At 40.7% G+C, this 18468-nt stretch overlaps 1 protein-coding gene across 2 annotated transcripts in view; it reads right to left on the bottom strand.

Moving 5' to 3' along the window:
* Positions 1–18468, bottom strand: part of LOC124596513 (phospholipid-transporting ATPase IF-like) — a 643086-nt gene that overhangs the window by 66312 nt on the left and 558306 nt on the right. For both annotated transcript variants that reach the window (XM_047135678.1, XM_047135677.1), the window contains 3 exons: positions 12734–12876; positions 1290–1446; positions 1095–1197 (listed from right to left, as the gene is read on the bottom strand). In XM_047135678.1, coding sequence (XP_046991634.1) covers positions 1095–1197; positions 1290–1446; positions 12734–12876 — 403 coding nt within the window. The remainder of the gene's footprint in view (positions 1–1094; positions 1198–1289; positions 1447–12733; positions 12877–18468) is intronic.

Raw genomic sequence — 18468 nt, 5'->3', positions numbered from 1 at the left:
ACTGTAAGTTTTGCTGGCTATCCTTCCTGCCTTTCTTCCTTCCTCCTGCTTTAGCCTATTAATTCAATGGGGTTAAACTTACTACCAACTCCCCCCCCCCCCCCCCCCCACCATCCATGTGTGCTCATTCTTTCTGCATCTAGAACGGTAAAATGTGGTATTATGCTACAAAGTGTTTGCACAATGTGTATCTCAGGCAGGACATGTTTAAAACTAGTTTGGTATTTACCCCTAGGTGGATATGGAAAACTGTCTAAAAACCACATCCAGGTCAGCTGGTACACTGCCAGCCCCATTGTTGATCAGTGTGGCATATTCAATCAGGGCTGGCACACCTCTCAGAGTCCCAGGATGAGGCACTTTAATGGGATCAGCTATCTCGCAAGGTTTGCTGAGTATCTTCCTCTAGAAATAATTGTATTTCATTGTACTGTTAGTGCCAGATGTTGGTCATGTTGTGCAGTGGTTAGTTTTGCTCAACCTTATATTAGTCAGTGATGAACATTTATTGCAATTTTTCAGAAATGTCACACAAGCGTTTAAATTATACTTTGTGCACTTTCATCATGGGAGGACTTTCGGTCTGTTTCACGATGTCAAGGGACTCTGCCTTGTAATATAGGTCCAAACTAGGTGTCTGTTATATTAGATCATGAACTTAGACAAAGGACTACACTCTGCTCACAGTGAATACACAAACACAACTGAGATACTGTGTTTCAATGTAGTGTCTTTTCTTTTGTCTTTGAATTACCTGTTTTTCACATTAGGAAGTACTGCTTCCCTATCACATTGTACATTTCTGGTTTGTGTGCGATTCCTGGCAGCCATTGACAATCATATCTCACTTTTTCTCTTTTGAATTTCACCTTCCTCAACTTTACTTAAACATTGGACAAAAGTATGTTGTATATATGTTTTGCAAGTGATAACCATCACCCATTCTTTAAAATGCTTACGTAATGATTTAAAAATACATATCACTTAGAAAATATGTGAAGTAGTAGCTGCTACAAAAAAAGAAAACATGCACAGCATGCAATATTTGCGTATATTTAAGATCATAGAATCAACTAGTTGGAAGATATCCTTACCAATTCCCACATGTGCTTCCTGTATCATGGAAACGTCATTAGCACCATCACCTATTGCAGCTGTGACAGGTTTCATAGGAGAATATTTCATTAACTGCACAACCTAGAAACCAATGATTAAAATAATTTCTTAACAGTACGTGAAAATGGAACCATAGCCAATATCATATCATTTTAGAGGTTAATTTATTATACCTCGCACTTCTGCAGGGGTGACATCCTGCAGCAAATAACTGCAGTACATGCTGTACATATTTCTCTAAAAGTTTCTGGGTGTCTAAGGGCATATCTCAGGCTCACTCCATCAACAACCAGTCCAAATTGTTTATGTCTTTCAGCATAAATTTGTGCCCTGTAAAGCAGATTGTAAAACTATCAGATGATTGCAAGAACAACAACTGTATAAAATAGACTTTACTTCAACAGTTAAGGTGGCAGATGGCACAGAAAATAACATCAGAGAGAAAATTGTACAAGCAATCAAAGTTTTCATTAAATTTTGTTGTTGTCCAGGACAGTTAGCAATAAAAACATTTGTGCCACACGACAGGTGTAAAGTCGTTTAAAGTATGATGAAAGGAAACATGCCAGAAGATGGTGGTATTTCCACAGAAATGGTTAAAGCCAGAGCCAGAGTAAAATAAAAAGAATTTGCAAAATTATGTCGAGAATGTGGAGAAACACAATTAACCACAGCTGAAACAATACTATAGTTGCTCCACTTCACGAAAAAGGAAGCACACAAGACTTAAAACAAAAAAATTAAAAACAAAGATGATGTGACTTACCAAACGAAAGTGCTGGCAGGTCGATAGACACACAAACAAACACAAACATACACACAAAATTCAAGCTTTTGCAACCAACGGTTGCTTCATCAGGAAAGAGGGAAGGAGAGGGAAAGACGAAAGGATGTGGGTTTTAAGTGAGAGGGTAAGGAGTCATTCCAATCCCGGGAACAGAAAGACTTACCTTAGGGGGAAAAATGGACAGTATATACAGACAAATGTCTGCCTGTGTCCATACACACACGGACAGATACGTGCGCGTGCACAAGTATACACCCGTCCCCCCCCACCCCCCCAATAAAAGTCCCCCCACCCCCGGGACCGGAACAACTCCCCACCCTCTCCCCCAAAACCCACATCCCCCCGTCCCACCCCCTCCCCTCCGACGAAGCAACCGCTGCCCGCGAAAGCTTGAACCCCGTGTACGTGTCCGTGTGTCCATCAACATGCCAACACCCCCGTCCGGCAAGTTACATCGTCTTTGTGTGTGTGTGTCCATATATATATGGATATAATAGAGGGAAACTTTGTATGTGGTGTTGTCTGAAAGCTGACGCAGTCCCTCAGCCACATGCTCCCGACGATCAAGTACCATGGTCGTGGAACCCTTGTCCACCGGAAGAATGACAATGGATCGGTCAGCCTTCAGATCACGGATGGCCTGGGCTTCAGCAGTGGTGATGTTGGGAGTAGGATTAAGGTCTTTTAAGAAGGATTGAGAGGCAAAGCTGGAAGTCAGAAATTCCTGGAAGGTTTGGAGAGGGTGATTTTGAGGAAGAGGAGGTGGGTCCCGCTGTGACGGAGGACGGAACTCGTTCCAGGCAGGGTTCAATTTGGATAGTGTCTTGGGGTTTGGATCATTAGGAGTAGGATTAGGATCATTTCTCTTCGTGGCAAAGTGATATTTCCAGCAGAGAGTACGAGTGTAGGACAGTAAATCTTTGACAAGGGCTGTTTGGTTGAATCTGGGAGTGGGGCTGAAGGTGAGGCCTTTGGATAGGACAGAGGTTTCGGACTGGGAGAGAGGTTTGGAGGAAAGGTTAACTACTGAATTAGGGTGTTGTGGTTCCAGATTGTGTTGATTGGAATTTTGAGGTTTTGGGGGGAGTGGAGCTGGAAGTGGGAGATTGAGTAGATGGGAGAGACTGGGTTGGTGTGCAATGAGAGGAGGTTGAGGTTTGTTGGAAAGGTTGTGAAGGGTGAGTGAGTTGCCTTTCCGGAGGTGGGAAACCAGGAGATTGGATAGTTTTTTGAGGTGGAGGGTGGCATGCTGTTCTAATTTGTGGTTGGCCTGTAGGAGGATGCTATGAACAGCTGGTGTGGATGTGGGAGAGGAAAGACTGAGGACTTTTATTTAGGATAGTTGACGGGTGTGTTCATTGGCTGAGTTGATGTGTAGGTGAAGGATTAGGTGGGTGAGGGCAATGGATTGTTCAGTTTGGAATTGGTATAGGGACTGATGGAAAGAAGGGTTGCAGCCAGAGATGGGAACTTTAAATGTGAGGCCTTTGGGGGTAATTCCAAATGTCAGACAAGCCTGAGAAAATAAAATATGGGAGCGTAACGTGGCTAGGGCAAAGGCATGTTTGCGGAGGGAATGTAAATAAAACTTAATGGGGTCGTTGTGGGGGTGTTGTGAGGGTGACATGGTATTAGAAGGTGGAAAGTGTAACATGAGGCTGAAATGAAAATGAAAATAAAAATATATGGGGAGAGATAAAGGTGAACTAGAAAGCAACTGGAGATCTGGTATGAAAAAAGGCGAAAAAGTGTTGGTTAAAGCTGGGCTATGTTGATCCTGTGGTGAACTTGGGTTGGTAGACAACGATGTGCACAAAGGTTAGGTGGTTGTGTTGCCGTCAAAACACGTTAAAGGGTGGAGAAATTCAGGAAAATTTCGAAAAAACTGCGTGTAAATTTATTAAAAGGAGTGGTTTTGTGGAGGCAGATTATGAAAATGAGGCTAACAATTGTCTGACGAAGAAATAATGACGTTAAAACCTGTGGGAAGCGGCTAAAAATGATCAGTGATGTGGGAAAAACGGAAATGGAAATAAAGCGAAAGTTATTAGAACCCGCCGAAATGGTTGTTTAATAGGTGAAAGGAACTGTTTGTGAACTAGAAACGGTGGATTTTATAGCAGCGGTAGTGTTGAAAGCGGAAAAAAAAATTTTTTTTTTTTGGTTATGGTTTGGAAGTGGGTTACGTATTATTGGTAAATATAGGGGGGATAAAATTGTATAGTAGATTACGGTAAAAAGGAGAAGGTGAATACAAAGTGAAACTAGTGGCAAAAACAGAGAGAGAAAATAAGACAACAGAAAAGATTTCGAAATGCAACAGTGACAATAACAAACGTAATTGTTGGGTTCAAATTAATGATATGGATATAATAGAGGGAAACATTCCACGTGGGAAAAATATATCTAAAAACAAAGATGATGTGACTCACCAAACGAAAGTCGACAGACACACAAACAAACACAAACATACACACAAAATTCAAGCCCCTGCAACCAACGGCCGCCCCACCAGGAAAGAGGGAAGGAGAGGGAAAGACGAAAGGATGTGGGTCCCAAGAGAGAGGGCAAGGAGCCACCCCAATCCCGGGAGCGGAAAGACCCACCTTAGGGGAAAAAAGGACAGTATATACAGACAAATGTCTGCCTCTGTCTGTACACGCGCAGACGGATACGTGCGCTTGCGCAAGTGCACACCCCCCCTCCCGAGGCAAGTCCCCCCGCCCCCTGGACCGGAATGACTCCCCACCCTACCCCCATCAAAAAACCCACATACTACCCTACCCCGACGAAGCAACCGCTCGCCGTGAAAGCTTGAACCCCGTGTGCGTGTCAGTGTGTCCATCAACATGCCAACGCCCCCGCCCGGCAAGTCACATCATCTTTGATCTTTGTGTGTGTGTGTGTGTGTGTGTGTGTGTGTGTGTGTGTGTGTGTGTCCATATATATATGGATATAATAGAGGGAAACATTCCACGTGGGAAAAATATATCTAAAAACAAAGATGATGTGACCCTCCAAACGAAAGTGCCGGCAGGTCGATAGACACACAAACAAACACAAACACACACACAAAACTCAAGCCCCCGCAACCAACGGTCGCTCCACCAGGAAAGAGGGAAGGAGAGGGAAAGACGAAAGCATGTGGGCCCCAAGGGAGAGGGCAAGGAGCAATCCCAATCCCGGGAGCGGAAAGACCCACCCCAGGGGGAAAAAAGGACAGGCACACACCCACACACACACCCACATCCAACCGCACACACACAGACACAAGCAGACATTTGTAAAGGCAAAGAGTTTCGGCAGAGATGTCAGTCGAGGCAGAAGTACAGAGGCAAAGATGTTGTTGAAAGACAGGTGAGTATGAGCGGCAGTAACTTGAAATTAGCGGAGGTTGAGGCCTGGCGGATAATGAGAAGAGAGGAAGGGCAAGTTCCCATCTACGGAGTTCTGACAGGCTGGTGTTAGTGGGGAGTATCCAGATAACCCGGATGGTGTAACACTGTGCCAAGATGTGCTAGCCGTGCACGAAGGCATGTTTAGCCACAGGGTGATCCTCATTACCAACAAACACTGTCTGCATGTGTCCATTCATGCGAATGGACAGTTTGTTGCTGGTCATTCCCACCTAGAAAGCTTCACAGTGTAGGCAGGTCAGTTGGTAAATCACGTGGGTGCTTTCACACGTGGCTCTGCCTTTGATCGTGTACACCTTCCGGGTTACAGGACTGGAGTAGGAAGTGGTGGGAGGGTGCATGGGACAGGTTTTACACCGGGGGCAGTTACAAGGGTAGGAGCCAGAGGGTAGGGAAGGTGGTTTGAGGATTTCATAGGGATGAACTAAGAGGTTACGAAGGTTAGGTGGACGGCGGAAAGACACTCTTGGTGGAGTGGGGAGGATTTCATGAAGGATGGATCTCATTTCAGGGCAGGATTTGAGGAAGTGGTATCCCTGCTGGAGAGCCACATTCAGAGTCTGATCCAGTCCCAGAAAGTATCCTGTCACAAGTGGGGCACTTTTGTGGTTCTTCTATGGGAGGTTCTGGGCTTGAGGGGATGAGGAAGTGGCTCTGGTTATTTGCTTCTGTACCAGGTCGGGAGGGTAGTTGCGGGATGCAAAAGCTGTTTTCAGATTGTTGGTGTAATGGTTCAGGGATTCCGGACTGGAGCAGATTCGTTTGCCACGAAGACCTAGGCTGTAGGGAAGGGACCGTTTGATGTGGAATGGGTGGCAGCTGTCATAATGGAGGTACTGTTGCTTGTTGGTGGATTTGATGTGGACAGACGTGTGAAGCTGGCCATTAGACAGATGGAGGTCAACGTCAAGGAAAGTGGCATGGGATTTTGAGTAGGACCAGGTGAATCTGATGGAACCAAAGCAGTTGAGGTTGGAGAGGAAATTCTGGAGTTCTTCTTCACTGTGAGTCCAGATCATGACGGTGTCATCAATAAATCTGTACCAAACTTTGGGTTGGCAGGCCTGAGTAACCAAGAAGGTTTCCTCTAAGCGACCCATGAATAGGTTGGCGTACGAGAGGGCCATCCTGGTACCCACGGCTGTTCCATTTAATTGTTGGTATGTCTGGCCTTCAAAAGTGAAGAAGTTGTGGGTCAGGATGAAGCTGGCTAAGGTAATGAGGAAAGAGGTTTTAGGTAGGGTGGCAGGTGATCGGCGTGAAAGGAAGTGCTCCAATGCAGCGAGGCCCTGGACGTGCGGAATATTTATGTATAAGGAAGTGGCATCAATGGTTACACGGATGGTTTCCGGGGGTAACAGATTGGGTAAGGATTCCAGGCGTTCGAGAAAGTGGTTGGTGTCTTTGATGAAGGATGGGAGACTGCATGTAATGGGTTGAAGGTGTTGATCTACGTAGGCAGAGATACGTTCTGTGGGGGCTTGGTAACCAGCTACAATGGGGCGGCTGGGATGATTGGGTTTGTGAATTTTAGGGTGAAGGTAGAAGGTAGGGGTGCGGGGTGTCGGTGGGGTCAGTAGGTTGATGAGGTCAGGTGAAAGGTTTTGTAGGGGGCCTAAGGTTCTGAGGATTCCTTGAAGCTCCACCTAGACCGTGTAACACTGTGCCAAGATGTGCTGGCCGTGCACAAAAAGCATGTTTAGCCACAGGGTGATCCTGATTACCAACAAACACTGTCTGTCTGTGTCCATTCATGCAAATGGACAGTTTGTTGCTGGTCATTCCCACATAGAAAGCTTCACAGTGCAGGCAGGTCAGTTGGTAAATCACGTGGGTGCTTTCACACGTGGCTCTGCCTTTGATCGTATACACCTTCCGGGTTACAGGACTGGAGTAGGTGGTGGTGGGAGGGTGCATGGGACAGGTTTTACACCGGGGAGGTTACAAGGGTAGGAGCCAGAGGGTAGGGAAGGTGGTTTGGGGATTTCATAGAGATGAACTAAGAGGTTACGAAAGTTAGGTGGACGGCGGAAAGACACTCTTGGTGGAGTGCGGAGGATTTCATGAAGGATGGATCTCATTTCAGGGCAGGATTTGAGGAAGTCATATCCCTGCTGGAGAGCCACATTCAGAGTCTGATCCAGTCCCGGAAAGTATCCTGTCACAAGTGGGGCACTTTTGTGGTTCTTCTGTGGGAGGTTCTGGGCTTGAGGGGATGAGGAAGTGGCTCTGGTTATTTGCTTCTGTACCAGGTCGGGAGGGTAGTTGCGGGATGCAAAAGCTGTTTTCAGATTGTTGGTGTAATGGTTTAGGGATTCTGGACTGGAGCAGATTCGTTTGCCATGAAGGCCTAGGCTGTAGGGAAGGGACCGTTTGATGTGGAATGGGTGGCAGCTGTCATAATGGAGGTACTGTTGCTTGTTGGTGGGTTTGATGTGGACGGACGTGTGAAGCTGGCCATTGGACAGATGGAGGTCAACGTCAAGGAAAGTATCTGTCCGCACGTGTACGGACACAGGCAGACATTTGTCTGTATATACTGTCCTTTTTTCCCCCTAAGGTGGGTCTTTCTGCTCCCGGGATTGGGGTGGCTCCTTGCCCTCTCACTTGGGACCCACATCCTTTTGTCTTTCCCTCTCCTTCCCTCTTTCCTGGTGGGGCGGCCGTTGGTTGCGGGGGCTTGAATTTTGTGGGTATGTTTGTGTTTGTTTGTGTGTCTATCGACCTGCGAGCGCTTTCGTTTAGTAAGTCACATCATCTTTGTTTTTAGATATGTTTTTAGATATATCTTTCCCACGTGGAATGTTTCCCTCTATTATAAGCAAATTAAAAATATATATATATAAATTAGAATCTTAGAATTTTAATGCACAGTGTAATTTCTAAGGAGTCCTATTCTTTCTCCATTGAAATATTGCATTATAAACATAATCAATATAATGCCATTGAGCAAATAAACAGTGAAGTTACCATGGAACAATACTATTCAACAAATGCTTAATAATCACAACTAAAGAGATAAGCCACAACCAAAACCATTCACAAATGACCAAGATGATTCAGCCAAAGATGGATAAATATCTAACAAGGTTGAGGCCGAGAGGATTATGGAAACACAGGATATATTTCATGGAGAGTTCCCACCTGTGCAATTCAGAAAAGCTGGTGTTGGTGGGAAGAATCCATGTGGCACAGGCTGTGAAGCAGTCATTGAAATGAAGGATGTCATGTTGGGCAGTGTGCTCAGCAACAGGGTGTCCACTTATTTCTTGGTCACAGTTTGTCGGTGGCCATTCATGCGGACAGGCAGCTTGTTGGTTGTCATGCCCACATAGAATGCAGCACAATTGTTGTGGTTTCACAGATAGCTCTGCCTTTGATGGGATAAGTGATGTTTGTGACTGGACTGAAGCAGGTGGTGGTGGGAGCAGAGGTTGTCTTGATATGGATGAGTATATTGTGTAGATTTAGTGAAATGAGAAATGTCCTGCCCACTATCCTTCCCATCCCTCCCACAGTGGTATTCCATTGTCCACCGAAACTACACAATATGCTTGTCCATCCCTAAAGAACTCCTGCTCCCACCCCCTTACCTCATGGCTCATATCCCTGTAATATACCTTGATACAAGACCTGTCTCATACATCCTCCCACCACCACCTACTCCAGTCCGGTCACAAACATCACCTATCTCATCAAAGGCAGGGCTACCTGTGAAACCAGTCATGTAATCTACAAGCTAAGCTGCAACCAATGTGCTGCATTGCATGTGGGCATGACAACCAACAAGCTTTCTGTCTGATTGAAACAAGTGGACCACCCTGTTGCTGAGCACACAGCCTAACATGACAGCCTTCATTTCAATGACTGCTTCACAGCCTGTGCCATATGGATCCTTACCACCAATGCCAGCACAGGTGGGAACTCTCCCTGCAATATATCCTACATTCCCTTAATATGTAAATCATACTTCAGTTTTGAGATACCATCCACAAAGCAATTCCTATGAAACAGTCAAGCATGAGCTACACAGGTTATGCAGAACCTATTATGCGAATGGACATTCAAGGTGGATGAAACTAGTAAAAGAGTTTGAAAATGTACTGAATAAGCTGCCACACTCCATTGCAAAAGTCTGTCCCGTGGAAACCATACGAGGACGAGTAGAAGGAGAACAAATTCTGAGGTGGGTTGAATGGCCAGAACAGAATGCTAATATTCAACCAGTACCATATAATAATATTAAGGAATTACTAATACGGGAGGCAGGGGAAAGACAAAAGAAATGGGAGAGAGGTACCCCAATGCCATACAAGATGGGAGATTCAGGTTTGGTTAAAATAATACGAAAAGCATTAAAAGTGAGAAAGCCACAAGCAAATTCTGCTGATTAAAACGCCACACCTGACAGCAGTGTTAGACCTATCAACTGTCCCAGATACACAGAAAGATAAAGGCATGTGTAACATTCAAGATCAAATACCATTTTTAACCGAATGGGACAATAACAACAAATAGAAATCACCTTGTTCAAAATTTTTTGTATAAGAAGTATATTCCACATCTTATATATAACATGCAATATTAGGTTGGGCAGTGAACAAGCAATCTATTTTAAATTTTTCTAAAAGAATTTTTACCCAAATGGTGACAAGTGTGGATTGGAATAAAATCCCTGGGAAAAGGAAGACTGTTGGCAGCGTTGAAGGTTTTGTACCTGTTATCCTTGTATGAGTAATTTCTAAGGTGTAGTTAATTTTGTGAAATTTCTATTAGTACAGGCCCTGGTAGCAGGAATTATTACAGTGGTTAGAAACAAGACTGCACAATACATGCATGATATAATAGCCACACAATCCAGCCCAACAATACTTAAATAATAAATACTGAACTTAAAATTTTTCTTTGGATTATAGAGTAAGAATTTTTTGTACACTGTAATGTTAAGTTTTATAGGGGATTTTTTTCTTTCCTTTCCTAACCACACCTGGGGAGGGTTTATATAGGAAGGCAGCTGTAGTTTGAGTAAGTTTTGTATGCTGGCTATGAGACAGTACTGTAATATAATTGGAAAAATATGTTTTGTGTTGTTATACTAATCTCAAATGTAGACATTTTAGGATTGGTGGGAAACACTTTATTAACCATTAAAAAAAAAACAGTTTGATCAGAATATTACCAAATATGAAATGAAGTTTAAATATTTCATAGGATGAATGAGCTATCTATTTTATTTGTTTTCTTAGGTGCCTCTTTGGTCCCTTTCGCAGCATGATACGATAGTAAAAAAAATGTATACTGGACAACAGTCCAACAGTTGTAATGTTAATAAATGAAGTTGTTTTCACATTAATTTATTATTTGTTTTGATGCTTGTCCATAGATATGGGGTAGCAAGTCAGAGGGTATGACACTTTCTGCTATTTTGTTGGTAACAATTTCAAGAAAGGGAATCATTTGATTAATAGGACAATCCTTTACCAGCTTGATGTATAAATGAACTAGTGTACATAGCTGTTTGTTTTGATAAAATTGAGTACGAAGAACATTTCAAGGGTTGGAACAGTCCTTATCATGTATGAAGGTTTGTTGTAGAGCACATTCTGTTGTGGTTGTTCTACTTATATGCTGAGGTATTCCTTATGGGCTATGTACAATAACAAGGACTGTAGTGCTGCACTTGACATCATCATAAGTGCAGCGAAGACTGCTGCATCATATGTGGATCCGAGGAATAACAGTGACCTGAATATAGTATACTGCAATTTCAATATATGGAATCCTTTTGTAACAACACTTCTCATTTTAATTGGTGGAATCTCAGAGTCTAAACCAGACATCAGCATTACATAAGGACAGATACTAATGATTAATCTGTTGCCTGATCTTCATTCGACTTGTCATAAAGTCTGACTAACTCCAAGTTGTCAGAATACTGATTTAATAAATGTTAACACTGAATCAAGACCTAAGAAGATTACATCAAGTTGGGAATTTGATGACTACTACAAGACAGATGTCTAGTGTACTTGTAACAAACATATTGACCAAACTCTTGCAGTATGATGCTATCCTTTTTGTTTTCATCTTTCTGGGTAAGCATAGCTCCTACCACATAGTTCTAAATTTATGGCTCTTTTGTACAATATAAATGCCACAAGCTTTGGGACATGGGCCAGTTATGGGCCAAAATTTAACTGAACAACTAAAATAGTCTGCAGACTCAACAGTGCTTATATGTGGGGGTACCCTTTTCTCAGTCTCATGCCACCTTCTGGAATGTTAACATCCACCTCATTTATGGCAAACTCCATTTTTAAGCACAAGTTAGTCCCTCTAACAAACAATAATGGCTAAACTTTGACATAGTTCTTTGAGATAGTTCTTAACGCACTGTGTTCAGATTTGCATCCATTCCCATATTGATTCCATTCAAGGATACACACTTGATGTCATCACTGCCTTCAGTTCTTATAATTATATCTTGTGTCTAATTTACAGGATCCTATAACCACTACATTTGAGTCTCATTATTATTAAGGCTTCACTAATCTCACCTATGACATGATAAAAGTCATATGCCAACTGAATGTAAATGTTAGCAGTTGAGTTTCCTCTTGAGTGTCCTCCGCGATATGATGTAATGCACAATTTTGCTATCTAATTCTTGAATAATCCCCATTTTGACCTGTCTTTTCACTTTGTATACCTAATGAAGAAACCTGTGTTTTGAAAAGTAAGATTTTTTTTTCGCATTTGCATTGTGTGAATGTCAGCTGCAGTTGAACGACTAAAATTTTTTCTTTGATGTAGTTTCATTCTGTTGATTCAATTTCTATATAGACTATAAGGTGTTTCAAAGTCTTTGCATTTAACATTGAGGGTGAGATCACATAATGGGGAAAAACTTTCATTGGAGACAAAATGTGCACTGACACTACCTGGCAATGCTGGTATCTCTTACAGAAGTTATGCCCCAGAGAGGCAGCAGAACATAGGCACTCTGCAACATTCATATGAAATGATTGTTGCCTACCATCTAGATATCTGATTCACACGAAAGAGGGCAAACAAAGCTTCTAAAATACCTTTCACTGATTAGAAACACTGATTCTTAAGGCTTACTTGTTGAAAATCAGTCTACCAATTTACTGGGATAGGTATTCCACAGATGAAGCACAGGTTAGTAGACACTGCTAGTTTAGTGATATCTTGTTGTCCATGGGAAGTGTCAGTGAACATTTGATCTCTAACAAAAATTGTTCACTAAGATGTGATCTATCACCTCTAGTCAATTTATGCAAGGACTCTGAAACATGTTGTGCATATTTTAGCAATTGTAGTGCTTAGTCACAAATATATAAATGAACTAGCAGGATATTGAAGCAAAGGTGTATGAACACATATACTTTACCTGAATAAGGCAAGTGTGGCTTGGCAGGATTCATCTGATCTTTGTTCAGTAAGGGATAGTTGCATAGTACCAGCCTTGAAGTGACCACAAGAGTAAGAGATGTTTACTGCTGTCTCTACTTTATCACCCGTCAATATCCATACCTGAAAAATTACAGTTTTCTCTCTATTTTACATCTATCTGAATCGCTTTGTTTTTAATAACTTCTTGTTCCAAAGTAGATTACTCTATACATTTAAACAGACTGGATATAAATTTTATTTCTGTAAACGTAAGGTCATATAAATACAGGTGTGCTCTTACAGAAAAATTTCTCCTACTACAACACAGGAAAATATATAATTATATACATAATATATACGTACACTTTTTTCAAATATTACTACATGATAGCAACAAATATTTAATTGGACAAACTGGCTTTGTGAAACCACAGCCTCCTCATAAGAGCACTCATTATTTTATTATATATAATACACTACAGTTATTTTCACTGTAAACAGCGCACACTGATCATGTGGCCTAGTGTGTAACATCACATGATCATGTGGCCTAGTGTGTAATATCACATCACAACTACATGCTCACTCAGGTTACATCCTTTCTCTCTCCCTGCTTACTGACATGCCCATGTTGTCATCTGGTTAACAGCATGGAAGTCTTCAACTTCTTAACCATTTAACTTACACCTACAGAGAGAAGTTGGGGAGTACCACTTACAAAGGAAGATGGGGAATATACAGCGGATCAAATAGAAGAAACAATTTTTATTTAGGGGTAAATATGTATCTGAGTAGAAGATTTATCTCACTTTATTAATGAAACTGATGGTGAACTCATACTTCATGGTATACTGATCATAAGCAAAATAAATTCTCACAACAGTTTCTTTCTTTTATAGAAATAGCAAGGACTATTTATGCATCATGTAATAAATACTATTTTCTGTTCCTGCAAAACACGCAGTTGCTAATTCCTCATATTACTTGTACAATTACTTCCATTAGCACTAAAACTTATATGCCTATTGCTACATTTTCTAAGAATTTAAATGTATGAGGTATATCAACAATTTAACTTGCTAATAATGGCAGTAAATAGCTCTCAAGGTAAAAAAATCCAGAACTTAATTTCTTGAGTAGCAGACAAACATGTTCAGTCCATTTTAATTGATCATCATTTTGAATGTCTAGGAAATTTATACAAAGAGTTTGATTGATTTCTTGCTTGTTAACTTCCTTTCCAGGGGCTTTAACATGGTTCTGAAACTGCACAAAATTCTTTTATGGATATTCAGAGTTAAAACATTTGCTGTGAATTTTTTCCACACCTGTTTTATTACTGATTTGATTGTAGCCTTGATTGGGACAATCCTATCATCAACAAATTACAACTATGTGTTAGGCCAGTACACAACCAGACACACCTGCAATTTGTGCACATTATTCATCTACATGAGCCATCTAGGCATACCTCGTAGATCAGCTAACAGCTCCTATATTTTACCACCTCTCTCCTTCTTTTCCAACCTCTGTAGTTACTCTTTGCAAAGTCAGGTCTGTAGTGCAATCATAATTTGGACTGATGACATTTAAGAAAGAATGACTATTTCACACACTTGAAGTCATTACTGGATTGAAATATTTTATTGTGTGTCAAGAATTCACTGCACTGACTATTTGCAGCAAGTTAAAACTGTATTTAGGCTGTAACTTGAATCTGAGCACCTGTGACTCTCATTTAAACTAGAATAAAGGTAATAGTATGTTGAAGCTGCATGTCGGTTCACATCATTTTTCCAAAATTTTTTAGAAGGTGTGTATAGAATCTCACCATAGGAACAATAATACCCTCAGAAAGTCAGTGTGGGTTTCAGAAGAGTTCCTTTACTGCAATCTACCTAAAGCATTTGACTGGGTGAATTACAGTACTTTCATGGATAAATTGAAGTTTTATGGGACTGACGGTATAGCCAAACAATGGATAATGTCATATTGAACCAAAAGAATGCACAAAGTTGTACTTAGTAATTCAACCAATATAGTCTGGGGATGTACTTCTGACTGGAGAGAGAAATCAAGTTTTGGGTCCCCAAGGCTCAGTCTTCAGTTCATAATAGTTCCTCATATATGTTAACAATCTTCTGTCTAATATAAAGCTAGCAGAATTAGTTCCCTTTTGCAGATGACATTAGTATTGTAATCAATCCAAGCACACACATATAAATGGAAGAAATGGCAAAAAATGTTTTAAAGGATCATTGACTGGTTTCCTGCAAATGTACTTACCTTCAATTTTAAAAAGATTTAACTTATTCAGCTCTGCACATCTAGGGGTAATAAGCCTATGGCAAGTGTGACACATGGAGAGGAAATAATAATAAATAGGGTGGAAACTTCAAAATCCTTGGGTGTCCATACTGATAAGAATTTAAACTGGAAAAAACCACATTTTAGAATTCCTTAAACAACTTAGAATCACTGCCAATCTTGCAGAGAGGCAAATCAGCAAGCTGACATATTTCCATTCAATAATGTCACATGGAATAATATTCTGGAGTAACTCATCTTTAAGAAAAGGAAACACACATGCACACACGCACACATGTGCACATGCATGCGCCCACACACACACACACACACACACACACACACACACACACACACACACACACTCATTCACAAATCAAGCACACCTCATGTGCACATGACCACTATCTCCAGCAGCTCGGTCCCAGCTGCCAGAGTTGGTGGTCATATGTGTGTAAGGTGTGTTTGCTTATGTGAATGAACGTGTATTTCCTTTTCTGAAGAAGGCTTTGGCTGAAAGCTAAATGCGTAACAGTCTTATTGTTATGTCTATATGCAACTCATCGTGTACTCTTTATGGTGTGCAGCAATCTATCCGTGTCCTTATATTGTTGATACTCCAACCTGGAGTTTTCATTGTTTCATCTCTAAGAAAGTAAGTCTTCATCGCTCAAAAATATGCTTCAAGAATAATATGTGGTGCTCACCCACTAATATCTAGTAGATATCAGTTTAAGGAGTTAAACATTCTGACAACTACTTCACAGTATATTTACTTCCCCCATTAAGTTTCTTGTAAATAATCCACTGAAGTTCAAAAGGAACGATGATGCACATAATTACAATACCATAAGGGAAAATGACATTCAGTACTACATATTAAGGTTTTCTTTAACACAAAAAGATGTGGACGATCCTGTAACAAAACTTTTTAATCACTTATCCAGTGATATAAAATACCTGATAAACAGCAAAGTAAAATTTGAAAACAATTTGAAGTTTCTCTTGACAACAAGATGGCGGCTAGTGTTGGTATGCATAGTGTTCATGCGGGAAAAAGTGAAAATTACACCGATAAAAACAGCGTGTGCACGAATTGTAGTGATGAAATCAGAAAGTTAAATGATCGTTTAGTAGTCTGCAATTAACCATTAATACTCTGATGAGCGAACTAAAAAAACTTACGACCAGAAAGTGTGAACCTACATCAAACTTGCCTCACAGTAACCACGAAATTCCAGGCAAAGTGAAAAACAAAGTGCCTCATTCTCAACAAAGGTTATTGCATGACCCTAATACCGCGTTTACAAGCAGGTTCAGTGTGCAATCAACCGTGCAAGGTAAGAAACATTGTGCATGTGATAAAACTAACTTCCGAGCTGAATATGAAACTAAAAATACGCGGAGTGATACATCCAAAAGAATGCCTAACAACTCAACTACTGCTATGAAAGGAAATGAAATTGAAAGACCTGAACACTTACGTGACCCAAATATGAAGTATATGTCCAGCGCTGATACTAAATTGTTTGGCCATAACGACGGTGGACCTTCTAAACAGGCAGAGAAACCTAAACGAAGAAAAGTAGTTTTGATGGCAGACAGTCATGGTCGTGGATTTGCTCGCCTTCTGAACGGTCAGTCCAGTTTACAAACAATCGCTTACATAAAGCCTGGTGCTTCTATGTCGGAAGTTTGCAATCATGTACGATCCACAGACGTTGCTGACTTATCCTCTGAAGACTTTGTTGTGCTAATTAGTGGGTCAAATGACGTATATAAAAACAAAACCCACAAAGCAAAACAAGAACTAAAAAGGTGCTTAGGACAGTTGACACACACAAATGTTTTAGTGCTGAACATTCCACATCGGCATGACTTACCGTCTTGGTCATGCGTAAATAAAGAAATAATCAATGCCAACCAACAAATTTCATTACTTTGCAAACATTTCAGAAATGTAGAACTCGTAAATGTTAATAATATTGGGCGCAGATTCCACACATTACATGGATTGCACGTTAACAACATGGGGAAAAAACTGCTCGTCGGAAAAATTGAAGAAATTATCACCAAGAGGCATCAAACACTCAAAAGTAAAATCATCCTGGATTGGCCCCCCAAATATTCGAAGGAAACAACGCCAGCAAGACCTCACTCACCAACATCAACAACAAAAGAAGGAACTAGGTGCCTCCAATATTCAGGCACAATGAATGCAGTAACAGCTCTACCAATTGCAGACCCAGCTCAAACACCAGCAGCAATATTATCAACAGCAGGTGCAGCAGCTGAACAACTACCAGGGGAACCAGACACAGAAGAAAATGCTGCTGCAGATGATAATAGAAGAATAGGTGCAGTCGGGAAAAGAAAAGCAGTACTTCCAGCACACCTGAATGATTTTTTATTGACAGGGTAAAGGTAAGTGATCAATTAAATATGCCAAAGTCTAACAATATGCCAAAGCCTAACAAACCCTTTAATTTCATGCTGATTCATCAAAATGTCCAATCATTGCTAAACAAATTAAGTGAAGTTGAAATTTTATGTACTGATGAGCTAAAAAACGTTTCTGTAGTGTGTATAACTGAACACTGGCTGCCTAAAGATGCAATGTCAGTCACAAAACTTGCAGACTTCAATCTTTCTTCATCATTTTCTAGAATTACATCCAGTCATGGAGGGTCATGTATATTTGTTAAAAGTGGCATTGATTATTGTAACATAAAATGCATTGAACTGTTAGCTGAAGAGAAAATTTTTGAAGTATCCACAGTTGAACTCTCTGCATTAAAATTAATAATCATCTGTGTATATAGGAGCCCTGATGGGAACTTAAATGATTTCTGTCACCAACTAGAAGCAGCTTTAAATACTATAAAAAACTTCAACAAAACAGTGATCATATGTGGAGATTTTAATATTGATTTTCAAGAAATCTCAAAAGACCAGCAAAGCTTGATGACCCTACTGGAAACATATAACATAAAAGCCACCATAGACTCTCCTACAAGAGTTACACCAACAACTAGCTCAACAATTGATCAGATATTAATAAACACAAATGTAAATCACAATTTATGTGCCGGAAATCTTAATACTGGCTTCAGTGATCACTATGCACAGTTTATTGCTTTGCACACCCCAAGTGAAACAACTGAGAAAGAGGAACTTGTAAAAGAAGCAAGGAAATTCACTAACAAACAAATAAACCTTTTTGTACAGAAACTAAGTGAAGAAACTTGGTATGAAGTGTATACCTGTGAAAATACTAACAAAAAGTTTGAAAAATTCATGGAAATCTTCATGTCATACTTTGAAGCTGCATTTCCATTAAAAAAGCAAAAATGTCAACCTAACTTCAAGAAGAACAAATGGATTACAATAGGTATTAGAATATCTTGTGCAGAGAAAAGAAGATTA

The sequence above is a fragment of the Schistocerca americana genome, chromosome 2, assembly GCF_021461395.2.
Source record: "Schistocerca americana isolate TAMUIC-IGC-003095 chromosome 2, iqSchAmer2.1, whole genome shotgun sequence".
Taxonomy (NCBI): Eukaryota; Metazoa; Arthropoda; class Insecta; order Orthoptera; family Acrididae; genus Schistocerca; species Schistocerca americana.
Note: the sequence above shows the minus strand (reverse complement) of the source record. Positions and strands in the feature narration are given on the sequence as shown.